The following is a 21241-nucleotide window of genomic DNA, read 5'->3' on the forward strand; positions in this document are numbered from 1 at the left end:
CTGACTTTTCCTACCTTCTCAACCAGGGAAAAAGCAGCTGCCAGATGCCCAGCTCCTGGGACAACTCTTCCTGCTCAGGAGAAAGTTTATACCTGACCCCCAAGGCACCAACCTCATGTTTGCCTTCTTTGCACAACACTTCACCCACCAATTCTTCAAAACATCTGGCAAGATGGGTCCTGGTTTCACCAAGGCCTTAGCCCATGGGGTGAGTAGGTTGAGGGTGGGTGTCAGGACTTCTTTGATGGTGACTGGGTCCATGCAGGTTGTCACTTGTATGGCAGGACCTGGTGGTCTGAGTTGACCCTCTTCCTCCTCAGGTAGATCTTGGCCACATTTATGGAGACAATCTGGAACGTCAGTATCAGCTGCGGCTCTTTAAGGATGGGAAACTCAAGTACCAGGTAGTGCTGGGCCTGGGGAGGGTGCAGTGGGAAGGGGTCATCTTTGATCTTTTCTGGTGGGGACTGCCAGGGAGCATAAGTGATGTCCTAAGGGGGTCATTGAGGAAGAGAGAAGGTAAGCCTCGGGAGAAGGTATCAGGTGAGAGAAGCAGACAAGGAGAAGTCAAGACCTCTTGTCTCCTCTTGGGAGGTGGATTTGGGGCTCAGTAGAAGAGGGAAAGGACATTTCTAGTTTGCATTTATTCACTTATTTTTCCCACCAACTGGGCACTGTGATGTGCCTGGCACATGTCACTGAGCCAGGACAGTAGCAATTATGGGCCCTGCTCTCAGGGAGCTCATAACCTATCTATAGATACTGTTCATGAGACTACTAGTTCCACAAGGACTTTCAGCCCAAAGTTGTGCTGTCCATTTGAAATTTTTTTAAATTAAATTTTTTTAATTAACACCAGGATTATTGCTTGGGCTTGCTTCATGATGAATCCACTGCTCCCAGAAGCTATGCTTTTCCCTTTCTCCTTCCAACCTTCCTTCCTTCCTTCCTTCCTTCCTTCCTTCCTTCCTTCCTTCCTTCCTTCCTTCCTTTCTTCCTTCCTTCCTTTCCCTTTCTACCTTTCTCTCTCCCCACCCCATCTATCTTTCATAGGATAGAGCAAAATAGAGAGAGGAGGGGGAGATGGGTAGATAAATAGATAGATAGATAGATAAACAGACACCTGCAGTACCACCTTACTGCTCATGAAGCTTTTCCTCCTGCAGGTGGAAACCTAGAGCTTGAACCCCTTGCCCATGGTAATGCTTGTGCTCTGTCAGGTGCATCACTATCCATCCTCTGCCCACTGGAGATGTAGTGTGAGTCAGAGATAATTAAAATATTTCTAGTGGCCATGTTAAAAAGATAAAAAGAAAGAACTGAAACTGATTTTGATAATATATTTTAGGGCCAGGGTTGCTGTCTCAGCAGTAGAGCACTTACTTGTGTTGTATGTGTGAGGTCCTGGACTTGGCACACATAATGACAGTGATTGTGTATCTTCCCTTTCTCAATAATTTATTTTACATAGCTCCAAATATCCAGGATTTTATCATTTTGACACATAATTGATAAAACTATTAGTAAACACCTCACATTATTATTTTTAAATGTGAGATAGAAACATGGTTGATGTTTTACACACAGTACATCTCAACTTGGGTGCTAATTTTTTTGAGTGTACTGAAGATCAAATTGAAGGTCTCACGAATATGATGTGTTACATCCTGAGCTACCTTCTAGCCTTTGGGAGGATGTAGAATCTTTCTTTCTTCCTCTACTTTTTTTAAAATATAATTTTTATTTATAAAATGGAAATATTGACAAGACTATAGGATAAGAGGGGTACATTTCCACACAGTCCCCACCACTAGAACTCTGTATCCCATCACCTCCCTTGATAGCTTTCCTATTCTTTAGCCCTCTGAGAGTATGGACCCAGGATTATTATGGGGTGCAGAAGGTAGAAGGTCTGGCTTCTGTAATTGCTTCCCCACTGAACATGGACGTTAGCAGGTTGATCCATCCTCCCAGTCTGTCTCTTTCTTTCCCTAGTTGGGCAGGGATCTGTGGAAGTGGGGCTCCAGGACACATTGGTGGGGTATCAGGTTGGCAGCATGGTAGCATCTGGAACCTGGTGGCTGAAAAAGAGTTAAGATATAAAGCAGAACAAAGTGGTAACTAATCATGAACCTAAAGGCAAGAATATTGCAGATAAAGATTTGGGGTCTTTGTTTTGGAAAAAGCTGTTAGGTCTATTTTAGGTATATTCCAAGGGGTCCATGATTTTACTAGTTTTTGCCTGTGCCTGATGTCTAGCATGCAGGTGGACCCAGGTTACTATCTGGGGAGATGGTGTCATAGTTGGAAAAAGGGCTAGAAAGCTGGATCAGGGAAGAGAGTAGCTCCCAAGTATGAGGAGAGTGTGTAAATATTGTAAACTGTAAACCCCACTTAGCCAGATCAACAAAGCAGAGAATCAACAAAGAAACAAGAGTTAATCAAAGAATGGAAGAGATGGATAGACTAGACCTCCTAGATATTTTCAGTTTTTTTTTTTTTTCTTTTTGCCAGGTCACTGCTCACCTCAGGTTTATGGTAATTCTGGAGATTGAAACTGGGAGCTCAGAGCCTGAGGCATGAAAGTAATTTGCATAACAATTTTGCTGTCTCTCCAGTCTTGGATACCAAATTTTGATTGAAGATACCTAATTTGTACTTAAGTTTCAAAAATTCATAGATAAAAAAAAAAAGGAGAACCACATGCCTAGGTACTTTTAAGAATATTTAAGGGGGTGTTAGTGGCTGGAGTATCACAGTTTAACTTTTTTTTTCCTTTAGTGCCAAAGATGCAATTCATAACCTTATGTGTGTAAGGAATGTACTCCATCACTGACCCACCTCTGATGCCCCTTTAGAATTAAATTATAAATTAAATAAAATAAAAAAATTCACTTCTTCATTTGCCACAGCTACATTTCTAGGGCTCGGAGGCAACAGGAGACTGTTAGCTACAGTAATGGACTACACAGATCCAAACAAACAGAAACCAAAACACAAAGTTCAATGCTGATTCTTTAGGGCCAAGAATAGTACTTGGTATATGGTGTGTCCTTGTGTGACTGTTTACTGAATGGATGAAACAACTGTCTTATAATAAATCACTTTTGTGACAAGCACCACCAGGGAGAAGATAGATACTAGACCATTCAGAGACAGGGAAGGCTTCCTTAGGAAGACTGATAAACTAAGCATTGCATGAGGGGCAAGGAGTTAGGGAGGCAAGTGGGGGAAAGAGCTTTCCAGGTGAGCCTGTGCAGATCCAGGTAGGAAAGCAGCTTGAGTAGAAAAGATCTTATCCTATGGTCTTATCAATATTTCCATTTTATAAATAAAAATTAAAAAAAAGAAAAGATATTAGAGTCCTATATGATTTCAAGTTAAGATGGAAAGTCCTATGAGTGTTGTGTTAAGGATTTCTGATTTCTTTCAAGGGTAGAAAGGACTTGAGAAGCTTTAAGTCAGAGTGTGTTGCTAGACATGGACATTTATTTATTTATGCTTATTTATTTATTTTTATTGATTTAATAATGATCCACAAGACCGTAGGATAAGAGGGGTACAATTCCACACAATTCCCACCACCAGCATTCCATATCCCATCATCTCCATTGGAAGCTTTCCTCTTCTCTATCCCTCTGGGAGTGTGGACCCAGGATCATTATGGGGTACAAAAAGTGGAAGGTCTGGCTTCTTTAATTGCTTCTCCGCTGCACATAGGCTTTGACAGGTCGATTCATACTTTCAGCCTGTTTCTATCTTTCCCTGCTGGGGGCAGGGCTCTGGAGAAGGGTGGTTTCAGGACAGTGATGAGTTCACCTGCTCAGGGAAGTCAAATTGGTGTCATGGTAGCATCTGCAACTTGGCTGAAAATCAGTAAGATAGCAAGCAGAACAAATTATTTAATAATCATGAACCTAAGAATATAGCAGATGAGATTTGGGGTCTCCATTTTGGAAATAGCAAGGAAGTCTATTTTAGGTATAGTCCATGGGGGCCCATAGACATGGGATTTTTAAGGGATGTCTTGGGCTTCAGGGCACTATGAGGGGGCAGGAGAGACTGCAGGGGGTCACTTATGAGACAGTTTGGGGGAGGTGAAGGTTAGTTGGAAGAGGGTGGTGCTAGGAGGAGGAGAGAAAGGGATCCTTTTCAAGAAATATTTCAGAAGCAGAATATTTCAGGAAATAGTTCAAGAATTAATAATAATAATAATAATAAATAAATAAGTCAAGAAATATTTCAGAAGCAGAAGGAGGGAGGAAGCATGGGTAGCCATTCTGCATGATCCAGGGCCATTCGAATAGGGGTGGGAGGGTGTGGGCATTCTGCCCGACCCCCAGGTTACTAGAAGGCTCCACCCTACAGGTGCGGGATGGACAGATGTACCCACCATCGGTGGAAGAAGCCCCTGTGTTGATGCACTACCCACAGAACATTCCACCCCAGAGCCAGATGGCTGTGGGCCAGGAGGTGTTCGGACTGCTCCCAGGGCTCATGCTCTATGCCACACTGTGGCTGCGTGAGCACAACCGTGTATGCGACCTGCTGAAGGAGGAGCACCCTGCCTGGGGCGATGAGCAGCTCTTCCAGACAGCGCGCCTCATCCTCATCGGTGAGAGCTCCCGGTTAGCCCAGCCCTTGCAGCTTCCTCCTCCACCCTGAGAAGCAGGGATGGGGAACTTGGGACAGAAAGCTGGGGTTAGACTCCTAGTTCTTCTGATGACTGATTCTGAGGTCTTGAGCTGGCTTCCTTTCCTTATGTGATCCTCAGTTCCCTAATATGAGCACTGGGGATAATGATGGTTGTAAGGATTTGTTGAGATGACGAATGATTTCCCATTATATGTAATATCATATACATGTACGTATGTAGGGCAGGGGTAGATAGCATAATGGTTATGCAAAGAGACTCTCATGCCTGAGGCTCCAAAGTCCTAGGTTCAATCCCTTGTACCACCATAAGCCACAGCTGAGCAGTGCTCTGGTAAAACAAACAAACAAAGCCTATATATATATTTTTTTTTCTTCATATTATCTATATGAATATTTTAGAAGGTCTAGTGTATGCTAGGTCTTCAAAAATGGGTGGCTATAATGGTTTCTTATTAGCTGGATGACTCTCAGCATTTGATTACTAACCCCAGTCTCAGTTTCCCCATTAACTATGCTTCCCCTGCCAGATGCATGGGATGATGCTCCTAGAATGTGCAGGGTCAGAGTCTAGCTGGCTTAGCTTTCCAGAATACTTGTCTTCTGCCCTGTATGCATCATCTTCCTGGAGTTTGGTAGCTTCTGGGTGAGTCTGAGACAGGATATTTTTGTTTCCCTTATGGGGGCGAGTCTGCAGTCTAAAATGTCAGGTCGTTTCCTGCTTGGCACTTTGGCCTCTGACACCCCTGCCTGGACTGTGTTATTCTGAGTCACCAGAAACACCTTCTCTCACCTCTGGGCACCACTGGGTATAGCTAGTTCTAATTATAGCCCGATTCCCTGGTTCCAGAAGAGCCAGGCACTGGGGATATGAGTAGACTAAAAGCTGGTTGCAAAGTCTAAGAATTGCTGAGACCTTGACCAGAGAGGGCAGGACTATAGCTTGAACCTGCCCAGCTTACTCGGGTGATGAAGCACATCTGGGGCTTCAGTGAATTCTCACTAGCTCCATATGAACCAGGTAGGATGGTTGTTGTAGAATTAAGACTCAGAGAGGCTGACAAACTTTTCAGGTCTACTCAGCAAGGGATATTTGAACCACCAAAGTTCATGCTTCTTTTAAGACATTACAAGGGAAGTGAGAGGGGCTGCAGCCCTAATTAAATTAATTAATTAATTAATTAATTTCTGTGATGTGTGAAGATGGGGAGGGTTTTCATGTAATATGCCAGGCCCTGGGTTAATCAGTTTAGATACAAGACAAGATTTAACCCAGGCCCACTGTTCATAAATCCAGTGGCTCCAGATCAGTTTCTTAAAAGTCAACTTGTCTAATGACTCAGTCAAAACATTATCCTCTTTTACTATCTCATGGACTGATTCTGATTCTTCTATGGAATATTTAATTCATTTCTTCTCTGAGTTTTTGCATTGTAACTGGTTATTGAGGGGACAAGAGGAAAAAAATGTATTCAGAAGAATTCCCATCTAAAAGGACACACAGGAAATACACTTGGGACCAGATTTGTCCTGTGTCCTTAGTGTCCCTCTCTTGCTGTGCAAAGTCACAGAGTAGCTGCTTTGAAGCTCCCCTCGCCGCCCGCCCCCCGCCACTGAAAGTAATTGGTACACTGTGAGCCCTCCGCTACATTTATTTCCATTTCCCCTATCTTTTGTGATTTCTCCAATATATATTTTTTCATTTTTTTCTTTTTGACAGAGACAGTGAGAAATTGAGAGGGAAGGGGGAGGTAGAGAGGGAGAGAGACAGAGAGGCATCTGCAGTACAATTTCACTGCTTGTGAAGTTTCCTTTCTTCAGGTCGAGACCAGGTGATTGAACCCAGGTCCTTGCGTGTGGTGCTTAGTCAGGTGCACTGTCTCCTGGTCTCTCCATCATTTTCAAGGGCTGTGGATAGTGGTCACTCATGGATTACATGGAAAGTATTTGGATACTTTCATTGCACACCTTATTTATTGGGTCTCTTTCTGGGATGTGGAAGTAACTGGCGCCTCTTGTCTTGGGACATCAGTCCCGCCTGGGACATAAAGTTCCACTGTACTACCCCATTTTACAGAAAGACAAAGCGAAAGGGGTCAAATCAAGTTAAACAACAATATCAACAAAAAGGAGTGAAAGGCCAGCACTTTATGCACTGGCCTGCTTCCCAAATTGGATGGTTCGGTTACATTTGGTTACAATGTGCTGCTGACATTTTTTTTCCCTCATCCTCTGTCCCAGGGGAGACTATCAAGATAGTGATCGAGGAGTATGTGCAGCAGTTGAGTGGTTATTTCCTGCAGCTCAAGTTTGACCCAGAACTGCTGTTCAGTTCCCAGTTCCAGTACAGCAATCGCATCTCCATGGAGTTTAACCAGCTGTATCACTGGCACCCACTCATGCCTGAGACTTTCCAGGTGGGCTCCCAGGAGTACAGCTATGAACAATTCTTGTTCAACACCTCCATGCTGATGGACTACGGAGTTGAGACAATGGTGGACTCCTTCTCTCGCCAGATTGCGGGCCGGGTAAGTCTCTAGGAGCACCAGCAGGGGCAGACAGACTCTGGGATCTAACCAACCTGGATCCAAACCCTAGCTTTCTTTTCTGTAAAATGGGAATGGTATGCCTCCAACAGGGCATTCCTTCATTCCTTCCCTTGTTTTTTTTTTTGTTCACTGGACTATAGCAGTTATGAGTCTAGGTGCTGGGGATAGAGTCGTCATTGTGATTCCCAGGTCCTTGGCCTTTTGGTGATCACACCCTAGTGAGAGGAAGAATAGTGCTGTATCTAGAGCTTTTCTGATTCTTTTTGTCTTGTAAGAGCATGAGAACCACCACCCAGAAGGACTACAGTATTCTGAGGACTTCAGAGAGAGACTTCTGATTCCAGAGCTGGGGAAAATGGGAGAGGAAGCAATGTCTGAACAGACAGGAAGGCTGGACAGACATGGTATTAATGGCAAGGGGATGATTGTGTTCCAAATGAAGTGGCCAGCATAGCAAAGGCACAGAGGGTTGAGGGCATGGCAGATTGAGGACTGGGATGACCTTCAGGGTGTGGTGATAATACGTGAAGGTGCCTAAATGTCCTGTATGTGTCTGCCTTCCTGGAGTTTGCTAGCTTCTCTAGGTGGTCTCTAGATGTTTAGGCTCAGTTAGATCATTATTAGGCCATAGACCTCTGTTCTTACAGAATTATGTTTGACCACTAAATTCATATGAAGTTCTAACACATCACTGTCTCAGCATGTGACTGTATTTGGAGATACAGTATGAAAAGAGATAACTAAGGCTAATGGAGTCATTGTATGGACCCTAATCTAATATGATTGGTCTCCTATTAGGGTAAAGACTTGCAGAGAGGGAAGACACAAGGAGAAGATGGCTATCTATAAATTAAGGAGAAAGGATAAAACCATTCCTGCTAGCCTTGACCTTAGAACTTTTAACCTCAGGAACTGTGATGAAAGATATTATAGTTTAAGCCACCTAACTGCTGGCACTTTGTTATGGCAGCCCTATCCCCACAATTTCTAAACAACTTTTTCCTAAACTGTAAGTTCCAGCTCCCTCACCCTTGCTTCTCACCATGATAAAACAGAGACATCATATGGATTTAGGTTTCCTCCTTATAATTTGACTGAGATTACCATATGCTGAAAGTGATGAACAACTGCTGTCTGGTTTCTGATGTCTGTTCTCTGTGTGATGTGAACAGATAGAATCGTCTGTACGAGTCTGGATGAGTACTAAAGCATTTTCATAATGATGTGTGTGAAAAACTCATGGTGTTGCATTGGACAAAAGGCAGAGGGGAGACAGGTGTGTTGACTTTCAGACTATTAAAGAGAATGTGAAAAGTGGTAAGACAGGCTTTCCCAATATAGGGTTGTTATCTTGAGGGGGTGCCATGGAGCCAGCACTGTGATCATTGGTTTACTTGCTTTATCTCACTTATTTTGTTACAATCATGCCCAATCAATACTTTTTATCTTCCCCAGCTTGGGTGGAACTTTAGCTTAAATAATTTGTCCAAGGTCCTTGTATTAGATTCCCACTCCACCCCCTTTAAAAAAAATCACTATTAATTTTTTCACTTTTTTGGGATGCTGATGGTTTACAGTGTAGTTGCCACATAGGTACAACCCCTCTCTTCCCCATGACAGGTGTCTGTAAGACACTCTTTCCCCTAACCTAGATCCTCTACCATCACCAAGATACTCCCCCTCTATCCCATACCTTGCCCACCTTCCTCAGAGTCCTTTGCTCTGGTGCACGCCTACATTGGATTTCTAAGATTAATGAAACAGAGGGCCACAAACTAAGTATTTTTTGTCTTTTTTTATTATTTTTATTTATAAAATGGAAACATTGACAAGACTATAGGAAAAGAGGGGTACAATTCCACACAATGCCCACCCCCAGAGCTCCATATATTACCCCCCTCCCTTGATAGGTTCCCTGTTCTTTATCCCTCTGGGAGCATGGACCCAGGATCATTGTGGGGCAGAAGGTGGAAGGTCTGGCTTCTATAATTGCTTCTCAGCTGAACATGGGTGTTGGCAGGTTGATCCATACTCCAAGCCTGTCTCTCTTTTTCCCTAGTGGGACAAGGATCTGGGAAGGTAGGGCTCTAAGACATATGGTGGGGTCCTCTGCCTAGGGAAATCAGGTTGGCATCATGGTAGCATCTGGAACCTGTTGGCTGAAAATAGTTAAGACATAAAGCAGAACAAATTGTTGACTAATCACGAACCTAAAGGCAAGAATATTGCAGATGAAGATTTGGGGTCTTTGTTTTAGAAAAAGCTCTTAACTCTATTTTAGATATATTCCAAGGGGTCCATGATTTTACTAGTTTTTGCCTGTGCCTGATGTCTAGCATGCAGGTGGACCCAGGTTATTGTCTGGAGAGATGATATCATAGTTGGAAAAAGGGCTAGAAAGCTGGATCGGGGAAGAGAGTAACTTCCAAATATGGGGGAAAGTATACAAATATTGTTAACTGCAAACCCTATCAATTTGATCTGCGATCCATATTCAGCACAGGAGCCTATGTAACCTCAGCATCCTTGTAGGTCTGAGCTTGCATTTCATGGTACATTCTGTGGTACACAGCTAGGTACATTCCAGGCTACAGTAATTTCAGGACTCATCTTCCTTGGATAGTAGATAGAGTATGTTGTCCAACCTCCCTTTGGAGGGTGGAACATACCCTATCATTGTTGATCCACATTGAGGGCAAGGTCCTATAGGGGCCTACAAAGGGGTCCATTTTATTGTTCCTGAGGGAGATGACTAGTGACAATGGAGAGAAGCATCTGTTAGAGGTCTAGGCCCATCATGTCTGTGTGGGAATCCCAGGATTCCCTGACTAGGGCCCCAGCTGATGGGGTGGTCTCAAGAGTTATCATTAAAGTATGCCAGTCTCTTGCCCCTATTCAGCTTTTGTAGTCCTTACTTTGTCTGACAAGGTTAGCTTTGGAGTGATTGAGGGATGTGCAATAGGAGGTAGGTGAGGAGGGTATGTAGGTCTAAGTAGAAAGTGTTTCATTAGGTACTTTAAGGTGTCTTTTTAGTTCTTTCTACTTTCTTGCTTCATTTATTGACTCACTGCAAATTATTGTGAACTTTTTCTTTAAGGTATATATTTTCCATTAACATATGGATACATGTACATATGCCCTATCGCATGGGCCCTGACAAACTAAGTACTTTTTTCAACACTTCTGGAGGTTAGAAATCTGAAATCAAGTTGTCCAGAGACCTGCTCTCTCTGAAGACTTCAGAGGAGAATTTGTGCCTTGCATTCTCTTTGTTTCTTGTGGTTGCTGGCTATCTTTGGTTTTCTTTGGCTTGTGGAAGCTGTATTCTCACATGATTTTTCCCCTCTTTTTATTTCTTTCTTTTTAGTTAGGATACCAGTTATTGGCTTAGAGCTTATTCCTATGAAATATGACCACATCTCAACTTGATTGCATCTATTTCCAAATAAAACTACATTTATATATGTTGGGGGATTAGAAACCCAACAAATCTTTCTGGAGAACACAAGTCAACTCACAGTAGCCATCCCCTCAGCTTTACAGTGGAGGCACCAAGATTTCTACTATCTTCTAGCTTTGCTTCAAGGTGTATGTTCTCACCTATTTATGTTTTTCTTCTTTCCCACCTATTTTTATGCACACAGAACTCTCTCTTAAGCACTGGAGAATTTATGATTCCTTTTAGGCACCTCAACTGGGATTCCAGGTTTATTAGGTCTATGACTAATTACTGAAGACTATTGAGTGCTATTACTTTGAGTTATATAATTTCCCCTAGCTTATGGATACATGTACACCGGTATCCAGTAACCTAAACCCTAGCCTATATCTAGTATCCATGATTTTGTTAAATTATATGCCATCTAATGTGGATGTAGGTAGTCCCATGTGTTAGGAAAGATCTTACCAGGTTTGAAGAGTTGTGAGGTTGACTTCTCAGGCTTGGTATCTCTGGTTACAGTCCACAGTAGGAATTCAGTAGCAGCATGATGTGAAATGGCAGCACCAGTAGTAATTTGGTTGAAGTCAACAGAAGTGGTATGGCAGTAAGGAATCAGAGAGAAGAAATATCAGGAAGTATGGGCATATTCCTAGAGGTTCCAGGACTAGGAGAAATGCAGATCTTGAAGAGAATGCAAGGGTTTTTTTTTTAAATAGTCTTAGAAAGAGTCTAGAATATCAATAATTAATTATTATTATAACCAGGTTAGTTAGGGGTTTGTTTCTGATGATAATTCAATGGTTTATCTACAGTAATATACTTGAACTCATCTACAGTAAAATCTACATCTACGGTAATATTCTTGAACTCACTATACTTTGTGCCCTTTTAGTGGTATTTGAACATCTTCATATTTTACTGATAGGGCCAAATGATCTTGATCTGTCTGGCCTAAAGTTGTAGTTGACTTAGATGTTTAAAAAGCTATATATGCAGATATATTTTTAGAGCTCCTTGAACAATTTATGCCCATTGTCAGAGTTTGATCATCTTACAGATCTAAGAGATTAAATATTTAGTCTAAAGCAAATATTTGTACTTAGTACTATGGTCTGAGCCTAGAATGTTATTAGCTGAGACCATGGACTGTGAGCTCAGGCTGAGAGGGACTCAGAGGTTACACAGGCTTCTATATTGAATATGAATATATATCAGGGCCCTAGGTCAGATAGGTACAGTAAACAGTTAATGGTATTTATATACTTACCTCATGTTTGGGAGCTACTCTCTGCCCTAATCCAGCTCTCTAGGCCTATCCTCAACTATGATACCATTTTTCAAGACAATATTTTTGTTCACCTGCATGTTATCTATCAGACTCAGACAAAAATTACTAAGGCCATGGGCCCCTTGGAACATACCTAAAATAGAGTTTGTAGCTTCTTCCTATATGAAGAACCCTAATTTCATTTGCTTTATTCCTGCCTTTGGGTTCCTGCTTATTGAACAGTTTGTCCTGCCTCACATCTTAACTGCCTTTCAGTCACAAAATTGCAGATTCTTCTTCTTACTCGTCCTCCTCTTCTTCTTCTCACTCACATATTTCTTCCACAATCAAAATCCATCATAAATTAAAGGACTTGGGAGTTGGGCGGTAGTGCAGCGGGTTAAGTGCACGTGGCAGAAAGCTCAAGGACCATGGTAAGGATCCTGGTCCGAGCCCCCAGCTCCCCACCTGCAGGGGAGTCGCTTCACAGGCGGTGAAGCAGGTCTGCAGGTGTCTATCTTTCTCTCCCCCACTCTGTCTTCCCCTCCTCTCTCCATTTCTCTCTGTCCTATCCAACAATGATGACATCAGTAACAACAACAATAATAACTACAACAATAAAAAACAAGGACAACAAAAGGGAAAGTAAATAAATATTTAAAAAATAGATAAATTAAAGGACTTAACATTGATACAGGGTGCAGGCGAGCATGTCACAGAAGCGACAGAGAGCAGGTGCTGGTCTAAGATGCAATGACTTACCCTGAGGGACACAACTTGGGGCAGCTGGCTGCAGCCACACCTGGTGACATGCCACCTCGAGGTGGCCAGGCTTCATGTGCTCAGCTCCAAGCCCAGGGCCTAGCCACTACCAGAGCACATCCCCTCGGGCTTGGGGAGTTGGGTGCACAGCACGTGCATTGGGGGAGCTCACAAGCTGCTCTTGTCAAATGTTAACAGGCCATTGTTCAAGTTACATTTTTTTTATTTACAGAAATGATGCAGGTGAGGGTCCAAGGTGTGTGGTCACTTGTTGCAGGGCTATGAAGCCACACAGAGCACCGGGAGGCAGTAGAGGGTCCTGCCCAGTGTCAGTACCTTGGTGGTGCGGTATAGCATATGGGCTGGCAGACCTGCTTCAGGTGCATCCGCAGGCTGTTTGTTGGACTTCTGGAAAAACCTACACAGCACAGGGACATGGTTCATCTTAGCATGGTCATAGGCAGGGACTGCAGAAGGCAACATGGGGGGTGGGATGGGGTTGGAATGGGAGGGAGTGGCGATATGGTGGCTGGGGCTTCCCTGGAGACCACTGGCCTTAGCCCCTGTAAGTTGTAGGCTTCTAAGCCCAAGCCCCCATCAGCTTATGCATGAAGTCCCTGAATTTGTCCAAGTTGCAGATTTTATCATGATTCCATCCTGGCTTCCCTGAGCAGATGACCTCACCAGTGTGTACTGGAACCTCACCTCTTCAGAGCTCTACTAGGGAAACATAGAAACAGGCTGGGGTATGGATTGACCTGCCAATGCTTGTGTCCATCAGAGAAGCAGTTACAGAAGAGAGAACTCCCACATTCACATCCCAAATAGAATTTTGGTACCTATCACCAGAAAGATAAACAATAGGGAAGTTTCCAGTGGAAGTAGAAGATAGAAACAGGCTGGGAGTATGGCTTGACCTGCCAATATCCATGGTCAGTGGAGAAGTGATTACAGAAGCCAGACCTTCCACCTTCTGAACCCCAAAAGAATTTGACCCATACTCCCAGAGGGATAAAGAATAGAGAAGCTTCCAATGGAAGGGATGGGACACAAAACTCAGGTGGTGTGAACTTTATGGAATTATACCCCTGTTAACTTACAGCCTTATTAATCATTATTAAATCACTAATAAACATAAAATAAAAAACTTCTTAGGAAAGCCCTGAGTGTCTACTCTCCCCAAAGCAATACTTGTTCATGCTTTTTCTATCACTTAGCTCAGAAAAACATTGTCCCTTCCAATTTCATTTCCGGAGCTAGAATGTCTTTCCTATCTGTTTGAGCTCTGAGATCGGGCCATTATGACCACTCCACTGCAGAATCTTAGTTAATGAACCTACTAGTTACAGAACTTTTTTTAACAGGATGTTGGAGTTCCTCACCTAAATTCAAACAGTTGAGGAACAATGTGACATGGTAAGTCACTAGAGAGATCCTCCCAGCATATTTTACACTTTAAAGATGGGACAGCTGAGTCTGGGGGCAGAGGAAGTCCAGAGAAAGCATGATAGTGACCAGTGATGGCAGCCACTAGGTTCAGCTGTGTCCTCTGTCCTATGATGCCTGACCTGAAGTTCTTTTACAAGACTGTGTGGCCTGGCTCACACAACTATGCTTATCTCTTGACAGATTGGTGGTGGTAGAAACATGAATCATCACATCCTTCATGTGGCTGTGGAAGTTATCAAGGACTCACGAGAGCTGCGTCTGCAGCCCTTTAATGAATATCGCAAGAGGTTTAACATGAAACCCTATACCTCTTTCCAGGAGCTCACAGGTGAGCAACTGCCTCCTGGACATGCTTCCTTGGCTTGAGGGACTTGGAGTAAAGTGGTCATCATTGTGATGGTGGCTTCTTAGCTGGATGTGAAGATTAAATAGGAATTTCTCCCATTCAAGTACTAACCAGGTCTGACCCTGCTTAGCTTCTGAGATCAGATGAGATCAGTTGTGTTCAGGGTGGTATGGCCATAGACTCAATAGGAATTTCTAAGTGGATAATAGAAGGGAGAATACTTTGGATAGAAGAACTGAAAGGAGAAAGACATAGAGTTCATAAAGAATGAGCCTAGAAGCCAGATGGTGGCACACTTGGTGGAACAAGGACTCAGGTTCAAGCCCCAGGGCTTGAAGCCTGTAGGGGGAAAGCTTCACAAATGGTGAAGTAGTGTTGCAATTGCCTCTTTTTCTCTCTTCTTCTCTATCTCCTCCTCCTTTCTTGATTTGTGTCTCTAGTCAATAAATAAACTAAAAAATAAATAAAGAAAATAATGAGCCTATTTTGAAGGGATAGTTGTAGGTATGACTGAAGCAAAGTGCTAGTGCAAGGGGCAGGAAGAGTTAGTGATGTGAGGTTGGGGTCACATTGTGTAATCTTAGATTTTATGCTGAAGACTTTGACTTTTATTTTGTCTAGTGATTCCTAAATACTTATTGTTGGGTTGTGTTTTCTGATCCATCTTCCTACTCTGTGTCTTTTAATAGGTGAATTCAGGCCATTGACATTTATTGATATCAAAGATTGAAGATATTTTAACGCCATTCTTGTAGAGTTTTAGAGTGTTTTGACATATGTCCTATTTGTGGTGGTCTGGTTGTTTATAGGAGACCTTTCAGAACTTCTTTCAGGGCAGGCTTGGTGATGGTTGCTTCCTTCAACTGTTGCTTGTCTGAGAAGGTTTTGATGCTTCCATCTAGTCTGAATGACAATCTAGCAGGATATAGTATTCTTGGCTGAAAGCCTTTCTCATTGAGCACTCGATAGATATCTTGCCATTCTCTTCTGGCCTGTAGTGTTTGTATGGAGAAGTCTGCTGCTAATCTTATGGGTTTTCCTTTGTAGGTGACTCTTTGTTTTTCTCTTGCAGCCTTGAGGATCCTTTCTTTATCCTTATTCCTTTCCATTCTAAGTATGACATGTCTTGGTGTCTTTAGGTCTGGGTTAATTCTGTTTGGGACCTTCTGGGCTTCTTGAATCTTTATGTCTTTGGTGTTGTCTAGACTAGAGAAATTTTCAGCTATTATGGCCTGGAGAACGCTTTCTTCCTCTCCTTCTCTTTCTTCCTCTGGTAAGCCAATAATGCATATATTGTTTCTTTTGAAGTCATCCCATAGGACTCTGTTGTTGTTTTCAGCATCTCTTAATCTCTTTTTGAGATCTCTTACTTCTTTTTTAGTTGTCTCTAATTCATCCTCAATCTTGCTAATTCTGTCTTCAGCCTCATAGATTCTATTCTCTCTGCCCTCTACTGCTTTCTGGAGGTCATCTATTTTGTTGCCCTGCTCTGATACTGTTTTAGCTTGTTCAGCTAGTTGCCTTCTTAGTTCAGAGATTTCAGCTTTCAGCTCTCTAATAACCATGAGATTATTAGAATTTTCTTCCATATTCTCATTTGTTGTTCCTGCATTTCTGATTACAATTTTTTCAAATTCTTTACTCACTCCTGTTATTATTTCCTTAGCTAATGTTTGGATGTTGAACTCATTGTTTTGTGCTTCACCCTCTGGAGGACTTTTAGCTGGACTCTTGTCCTGGTTTGAGTCTCCAATATTTTTTCTTGTTGTTTTAACCATTTTATATATTATGTTATGAGTTCCGCTTATCAGTACTTTTCAAATTATTGATCACTATTGCCTGGATTGACTTGTGTCTAAGTAATTTAATTAAAGGGTTTACCGTGGTGGAAGTTAACAGTTTTTTTTTCAATCCCTGAGTTGGAGCTCAGTGGTGTAAAAGCCTTTTTTTTCTTCCCTGTAGGCTATGGGAGCCTGAGGGCTTTTAAAGTGTCAATAGGCTTCTTAGCTTAATCACTGACTCCTGACCAAGAGATAAAGCAGGGTGTGGCAGAGATAATCCAGTGGTTATGCAAAGAGACTTTCACAGCCCCTCAGCTATGTCACCGAGGTATAGGTCTTCTCCTGAGTTTCCTGGTTAGATCTCTGTACCCTGGTGTCCCTTCCTGTTGCTGCTCCAGATTCTGAGGGTAGTAGCAATGGAGACTCAGAGTTGCACTTGGTGAGTCTCTGGGGAGTCCTCTCCTCCCTTCAGCTGTCCTCTTGTTGTGGAGCAGACTGGAGGTGGTGTCTCCACTGATAAACTGCTGAATGTTAGCAGTCACTTAATCTCTCCTTAGGCCCCTCTCTCCTCTCTGTCACCAGCCATGCGTGTTTGTACTCACGGGTGATTTACTGGGTTCCTGTGGTCATTCTAGTCCTGTCTTGTTTCGGTCCGGGTGGTCTCCTTTGGTATTCCTAGTTGATCCGGGAGAGGAGAGGAGAGGAGAGGAGAGAAAGAGATCTGCTGCTCGTAGCTCCACCTCCGGAAGTCTGGTTTCTTTCCCTAAATACTTATTATGGACCACTTGTCTAAGAATTACTGTGAAAATTGATTAAAAAAAAGCCAAATTGCAGATTATGATTCATTAGGTCTGCTTGGGTGGAAGCCAAGAATATGAATATATATGTAGATATATATAGATATATGTATGTATGTGTATATTATTTGTTGTTTAAGATACCCAGCTATTAGGCAGCCAAGAATGTTTGTAAATTCTGTCACCAACATTGTGAGATTTTTTTTGACCAGGATATGGCATGGGCCCATGAGGGTGAACTAGTGCCCTATTGGGAGTGGGCTTGGGGAAATGGGTAAGGAGGTTAATTTCTGTCTCCACTTGGTTGCTACTTCTCAGCATATATCCTTCACAAAGTATGGAATGAGTCTTATGATCCTGACAGTCTTTGTCAATTTTTACTCTCCATGGCAGTCTGAGAGTGGTTGTGCAGAAAGACCACAGTAACGAAATCATTTTGGAACCTTAAAGCTATGTGGGATCTTCGATAAGTCAAGTATTTCTGAGCTCTAATAGAATGAAAGTACTTAGGGCAGGAGAAGGACTTGAAACCTACCGGTGAAGGAAGCATGCTTCCTGTTGTAATGATCAGAGAAGTGAGATGAATTGCTCAAGGTCATAGACTGGTGGCGAATACAGGCCCTTGATGCCTTCTTCAGTAGCAAATTCCTTCCCTAGATATTCCTTCAGTAGCAAATTCCTTCCCTAGATATTCCTTCAGTAGCAAATTCCTTCCCTAGATATGAACCTGGAGAATTATCAGTAAGGTCAGGTTTTACTGCATGTGTACGGAAGAAGGGAAACGCTAGAAGAAGAAGAACTGCATGTGTGCAGTCACACACATTGCTCATCTGAAGTCCCTTATCCTTCTCTAGATAAAGGAAAGTCTAGAAGTTTCACCAGATTAATTTTGCACCATGTGTTCTTAACCCGCTGCGTGATGGCCTGACTCCCCCCAGATTAATTTTAATGGTACTATGGCTCTGACTCTGGCTTCCCCCTGTTGTAGGAGAAAAGGAGATGGCAGCTAAGTTGGAGGAGTTGTATGGACACATTGACGCCATGGAATTCTACCCAGGGCTGCTTCTTGAGAAGTGCCATCCAAACTCTATTTTTGGGGAGAGTATGATAGAAATTGGGGCTCCCTTTTCCCTCAAGGGTCTTCTAGGAAACCCCATTTGTTCCCCAGAGTACTGGAAGCCAAGCACATTTGGTGGTGAAATGGGTTTCAACATTGTCAAGACAGCGACACTGAAGAAACTGGTTTGTCTCAACACCAAGACTTGTCCCTATGTTTCCTTCCGTGTGCCTGATCCCAACCAGAATGATGGACCTGGTGTGGAACGGCCATCCACAGAGCTCTGAAGGGAACAGACAACAGTATTTTGGAGGAGAGAACTTTACATTTGTCATCCCAGAATGCTGAGTCCTGGGTTTATAGTCTTATTCATTGGGTTTCTGATTTGACATCAAGAACATCAAGGCTGACATTTAGAGCTTGGGTCTCTCACCCATTATCAAGAATATTGTGGTCTTGTTGGCCAATCTAGAATGCTGAATTTCTGGTTAATCATCCATAATGCTAGGGGTGTTTCTTATTTGGCATGACTGAACATTGGGTTCATTGCTGAGACAAGCAAGAACACCAGATTTCTGTGTGATTTGGAACATAGGCATTCTAGAATGTGGCATTCCTGATGAAATTATCTAGAAAGTTAGGGTGTTCTTGTTCTGCATTTTAGAATTCTGGGTGGCTTTTCATAATTTGACTTTCTAATTGGCATTTAAGAATGTTCTGGTCCTTTGTGTGGAACTAACCTTGATTTCTCTTTCACTAAGGAAAAACAAAAGTGTTCTATAACTGTGAAAAAAGCCAACAACAATGAATGCTGTGGTCCTGGCTGCTGATTTAGAGCAGTGGTTGCAATGACAAATCAACCTTTACCTGAATGTCTAGAATGTTAATTTGATTCACTTCCCTGTTTGGGAGAATCTAACATTTAATAAAGATGCATACTTAGACTGTGTCTACACTAAGCGGGGGCAAGGGAAATGGGATGGTCTGAGGATATGATTAGAACTGGTGGGCTTCTCCCGGGCACACTCTTTTCTCATTAAGGTCTTGACTTTTGGCAGCTGTTTTTCATGAAACTAATAAAACAAACAAAAAAAAAATTTTTTTTTTCCAAATTGACTGCTGTGTATTTCTTTTGGTCCCATCCCCCAAAGTAGAGGCAGTGCTGAAGTATTTTTTTCTTCTGACCACAAGCTAGATGTGATCAAGGTTTCAGCTTGAGTCTTTCCACTGGGGCCCCTGGGCCCTGTCTTTGTCTACTCATTCTAACTTTGATGCTTCCTTCCTGCCCTTTAGGCCTTGCCTTATTCAGGCTACTCTTCTAAGACACACAACTCTCTAGCCCCAGGAGCTGTAGCATTCAATTCCCATCAAGATTAAAACAACTTCCTCTGTTATAGTTCGGAAAACAGAGATGAAGGGCATGTGGGGAGAGGAATGCTTACAGCTATGTGCCAGTCTTTCACATTTAATTCTCATTGATTTACAACACTAAGAGGGAAGTAGGTATAATCCCATTTCAAAACTGAGAAAAGCCCATTTAAGAGCTGAGGTGGTCAAGTGATGGACTCCACTAGTGCGAGAGCCATTTGAGACCCAGGTTGGGTTGAGTCTAGAGTTGTGTTCTCTCTTCCCTTCAACTTCAATTCACTCCTGCATTGACTAAGTTCCAGAGATGACCCTGTCTGGCTCATGTCAGAAGAAAGTGGGATATATAGAGTATAATCTCTACTTTATTTACATGTTGTTCATTTGGTCACACAGATTTATTTTCCCAAGTGTTTATCACATGTCAGTCATGTTACATGCTTGGGGCTATAGAGCATGCGATCAAAAAAGACAAGGCTTCTGCCATTATGAAGCAGACGATGGATAAGAAAGCAATAAAATCAGAGAAATGCGAGGTGTTATCTCTATTCTAACTCATTCTACTCTGCCTTCCCTGTTTGACTTGAGATCCTTTTCCTTGTCACATGTACTCATGTAGCCAGCAAAAGTAGAAAGAAGGTCAGAGTGATAACATAAGAGATTGGGAAAAATTCCTTTTACTCTACACTTTGACCCTAGAGTTCCTTGTGTAAAAAGATGGCCCAGATAGATGACCCCTGACAGACAATGTGTCTTGGAGCCCTGCTTCCCCAGAGCCCTGCTCCACTAGGGAAAGAGAGAGACAGGCTGGGAGTATGGATCGACCTGTCAACACCCATGTTCAGTGGGGAAGCAATTACAGAAGCTAGACCTTCCAACCTTCTGCACCCCACAATCACCCTGGGTCCATACTCCCAGAAGGATAAAGAGTAGGAAAGCTATCAGGGGAGGGGATGCAATATGGAATTCTGGTGGTGGGAATTGTGTGGAGTTGTACCCCTCTTTTTTTATTTATAAAAGGAAACATTGACAAAACCATAGGATAATAGGGGTACAACTCCACACAATTCCTACCATCAGAACTCCGTATCACATCCCCTCCCCTGATAGCTTTCCTATTATTTAACCCTCTGGGAGTATGGACCCAATGTGTGTAGAAGGTGGAAAGTCTGGCTTCTGTAATTGCTTCCCTGCTGAACATGGACATTGACAGGTTGAGCCATACTCCCAGCCTGCCTCTCTCTTTCCCTAGTAGGGTGGGGCTCTGGGGAAGTGGAGCTCCAGGACACATTGGTGGGGCTGTCTGTCCAGGGAAGTCTGGTCAACATCATGCTAGCATCTGGAATCTGGTGGCTGAAAAGAGAGTTAACATACAAAGCCAAACAAATTGTTGAACAGTCATCAACCTAAAGGCTGGAATAATGCATATGAAGAGTTGGATCATCCTCTATTTTGTAGATAGGCATATTTTAGTTACATTCCAAAGGGCCTGTGGCTATACTAGTTTTTTTTTTTTTTTCCCGAGCCTGAAATTTGATATGCAGGTGGATTCAAGTTATTGTCTGGGGAAATGATGTCATGGCGTGAGTGACGGAAGTGTAATAGGAAGTAGGTGAGGAATGTGTCTAAGTCTAAGTAGACACTATTTCATTATGAACTTTATACTGACTCACTGCAGACTATTGTGTATGTTTGCTTTCAGGTATATATTTTGCCCTAATTTATGGATACATGTGAACATATGCTCTATCTCACGAGACCTGGTCTATATCT

General features: G+C 42.7%; 1 protein-coding gene across 2 annotated transcripts in view; it reads left to right on the forward strand.

Annotated features, from left to right (window-relative positions):
* PTGS1 (prostaglandin-endoperoxide synthase 1) overlaps positions 1-19047 on the forward strand; it is a 35616-nt gene extending 16569 nt beyond the window's left edge. For both annotated transcript variants that reach the window (XM_007539942.3, XM_060200105.1), the window contains 6 exons: positions 27-208; positions 321-404; positions 4369-4615; positions 6895-7181; positions 14303-14450; positions 18035-19047. In XM_007539942.3, coding sequence (XP_007540004.2) covers positions 27-208; positions 321-404; positions 4369-4615; positions 6895-7181; positions 14303-14450; positions 18035-18390 — 1304 coding nt within the window. In that variant the 3' untranslated portion in view covers positions 18391-19047. The remainder of the gene's footprint in view (positions 1-26; positions 209-320; positions 405-4368; positions 4616-6894; positions 7182-14302; positions 14451-18034) is intronic.
* Positions 19048-21241: the final 2194 nt, after the last annotated feature.

Source organism: Erinaceus europaeus, chromosome 10, assembly GCF_950295315.1.
Source record: "Erinaceus europaeus chromosome 10, mEriEur2.1, whole genome shotgun sequence".
Taxonomy (NCBI): domain Eukaryota; kingdom Metazoa; phylum Chordata; class Mammalia; order Eulipotyphla; family Erinaceidae; genus Erinaceus; species Erinaceus europaeus.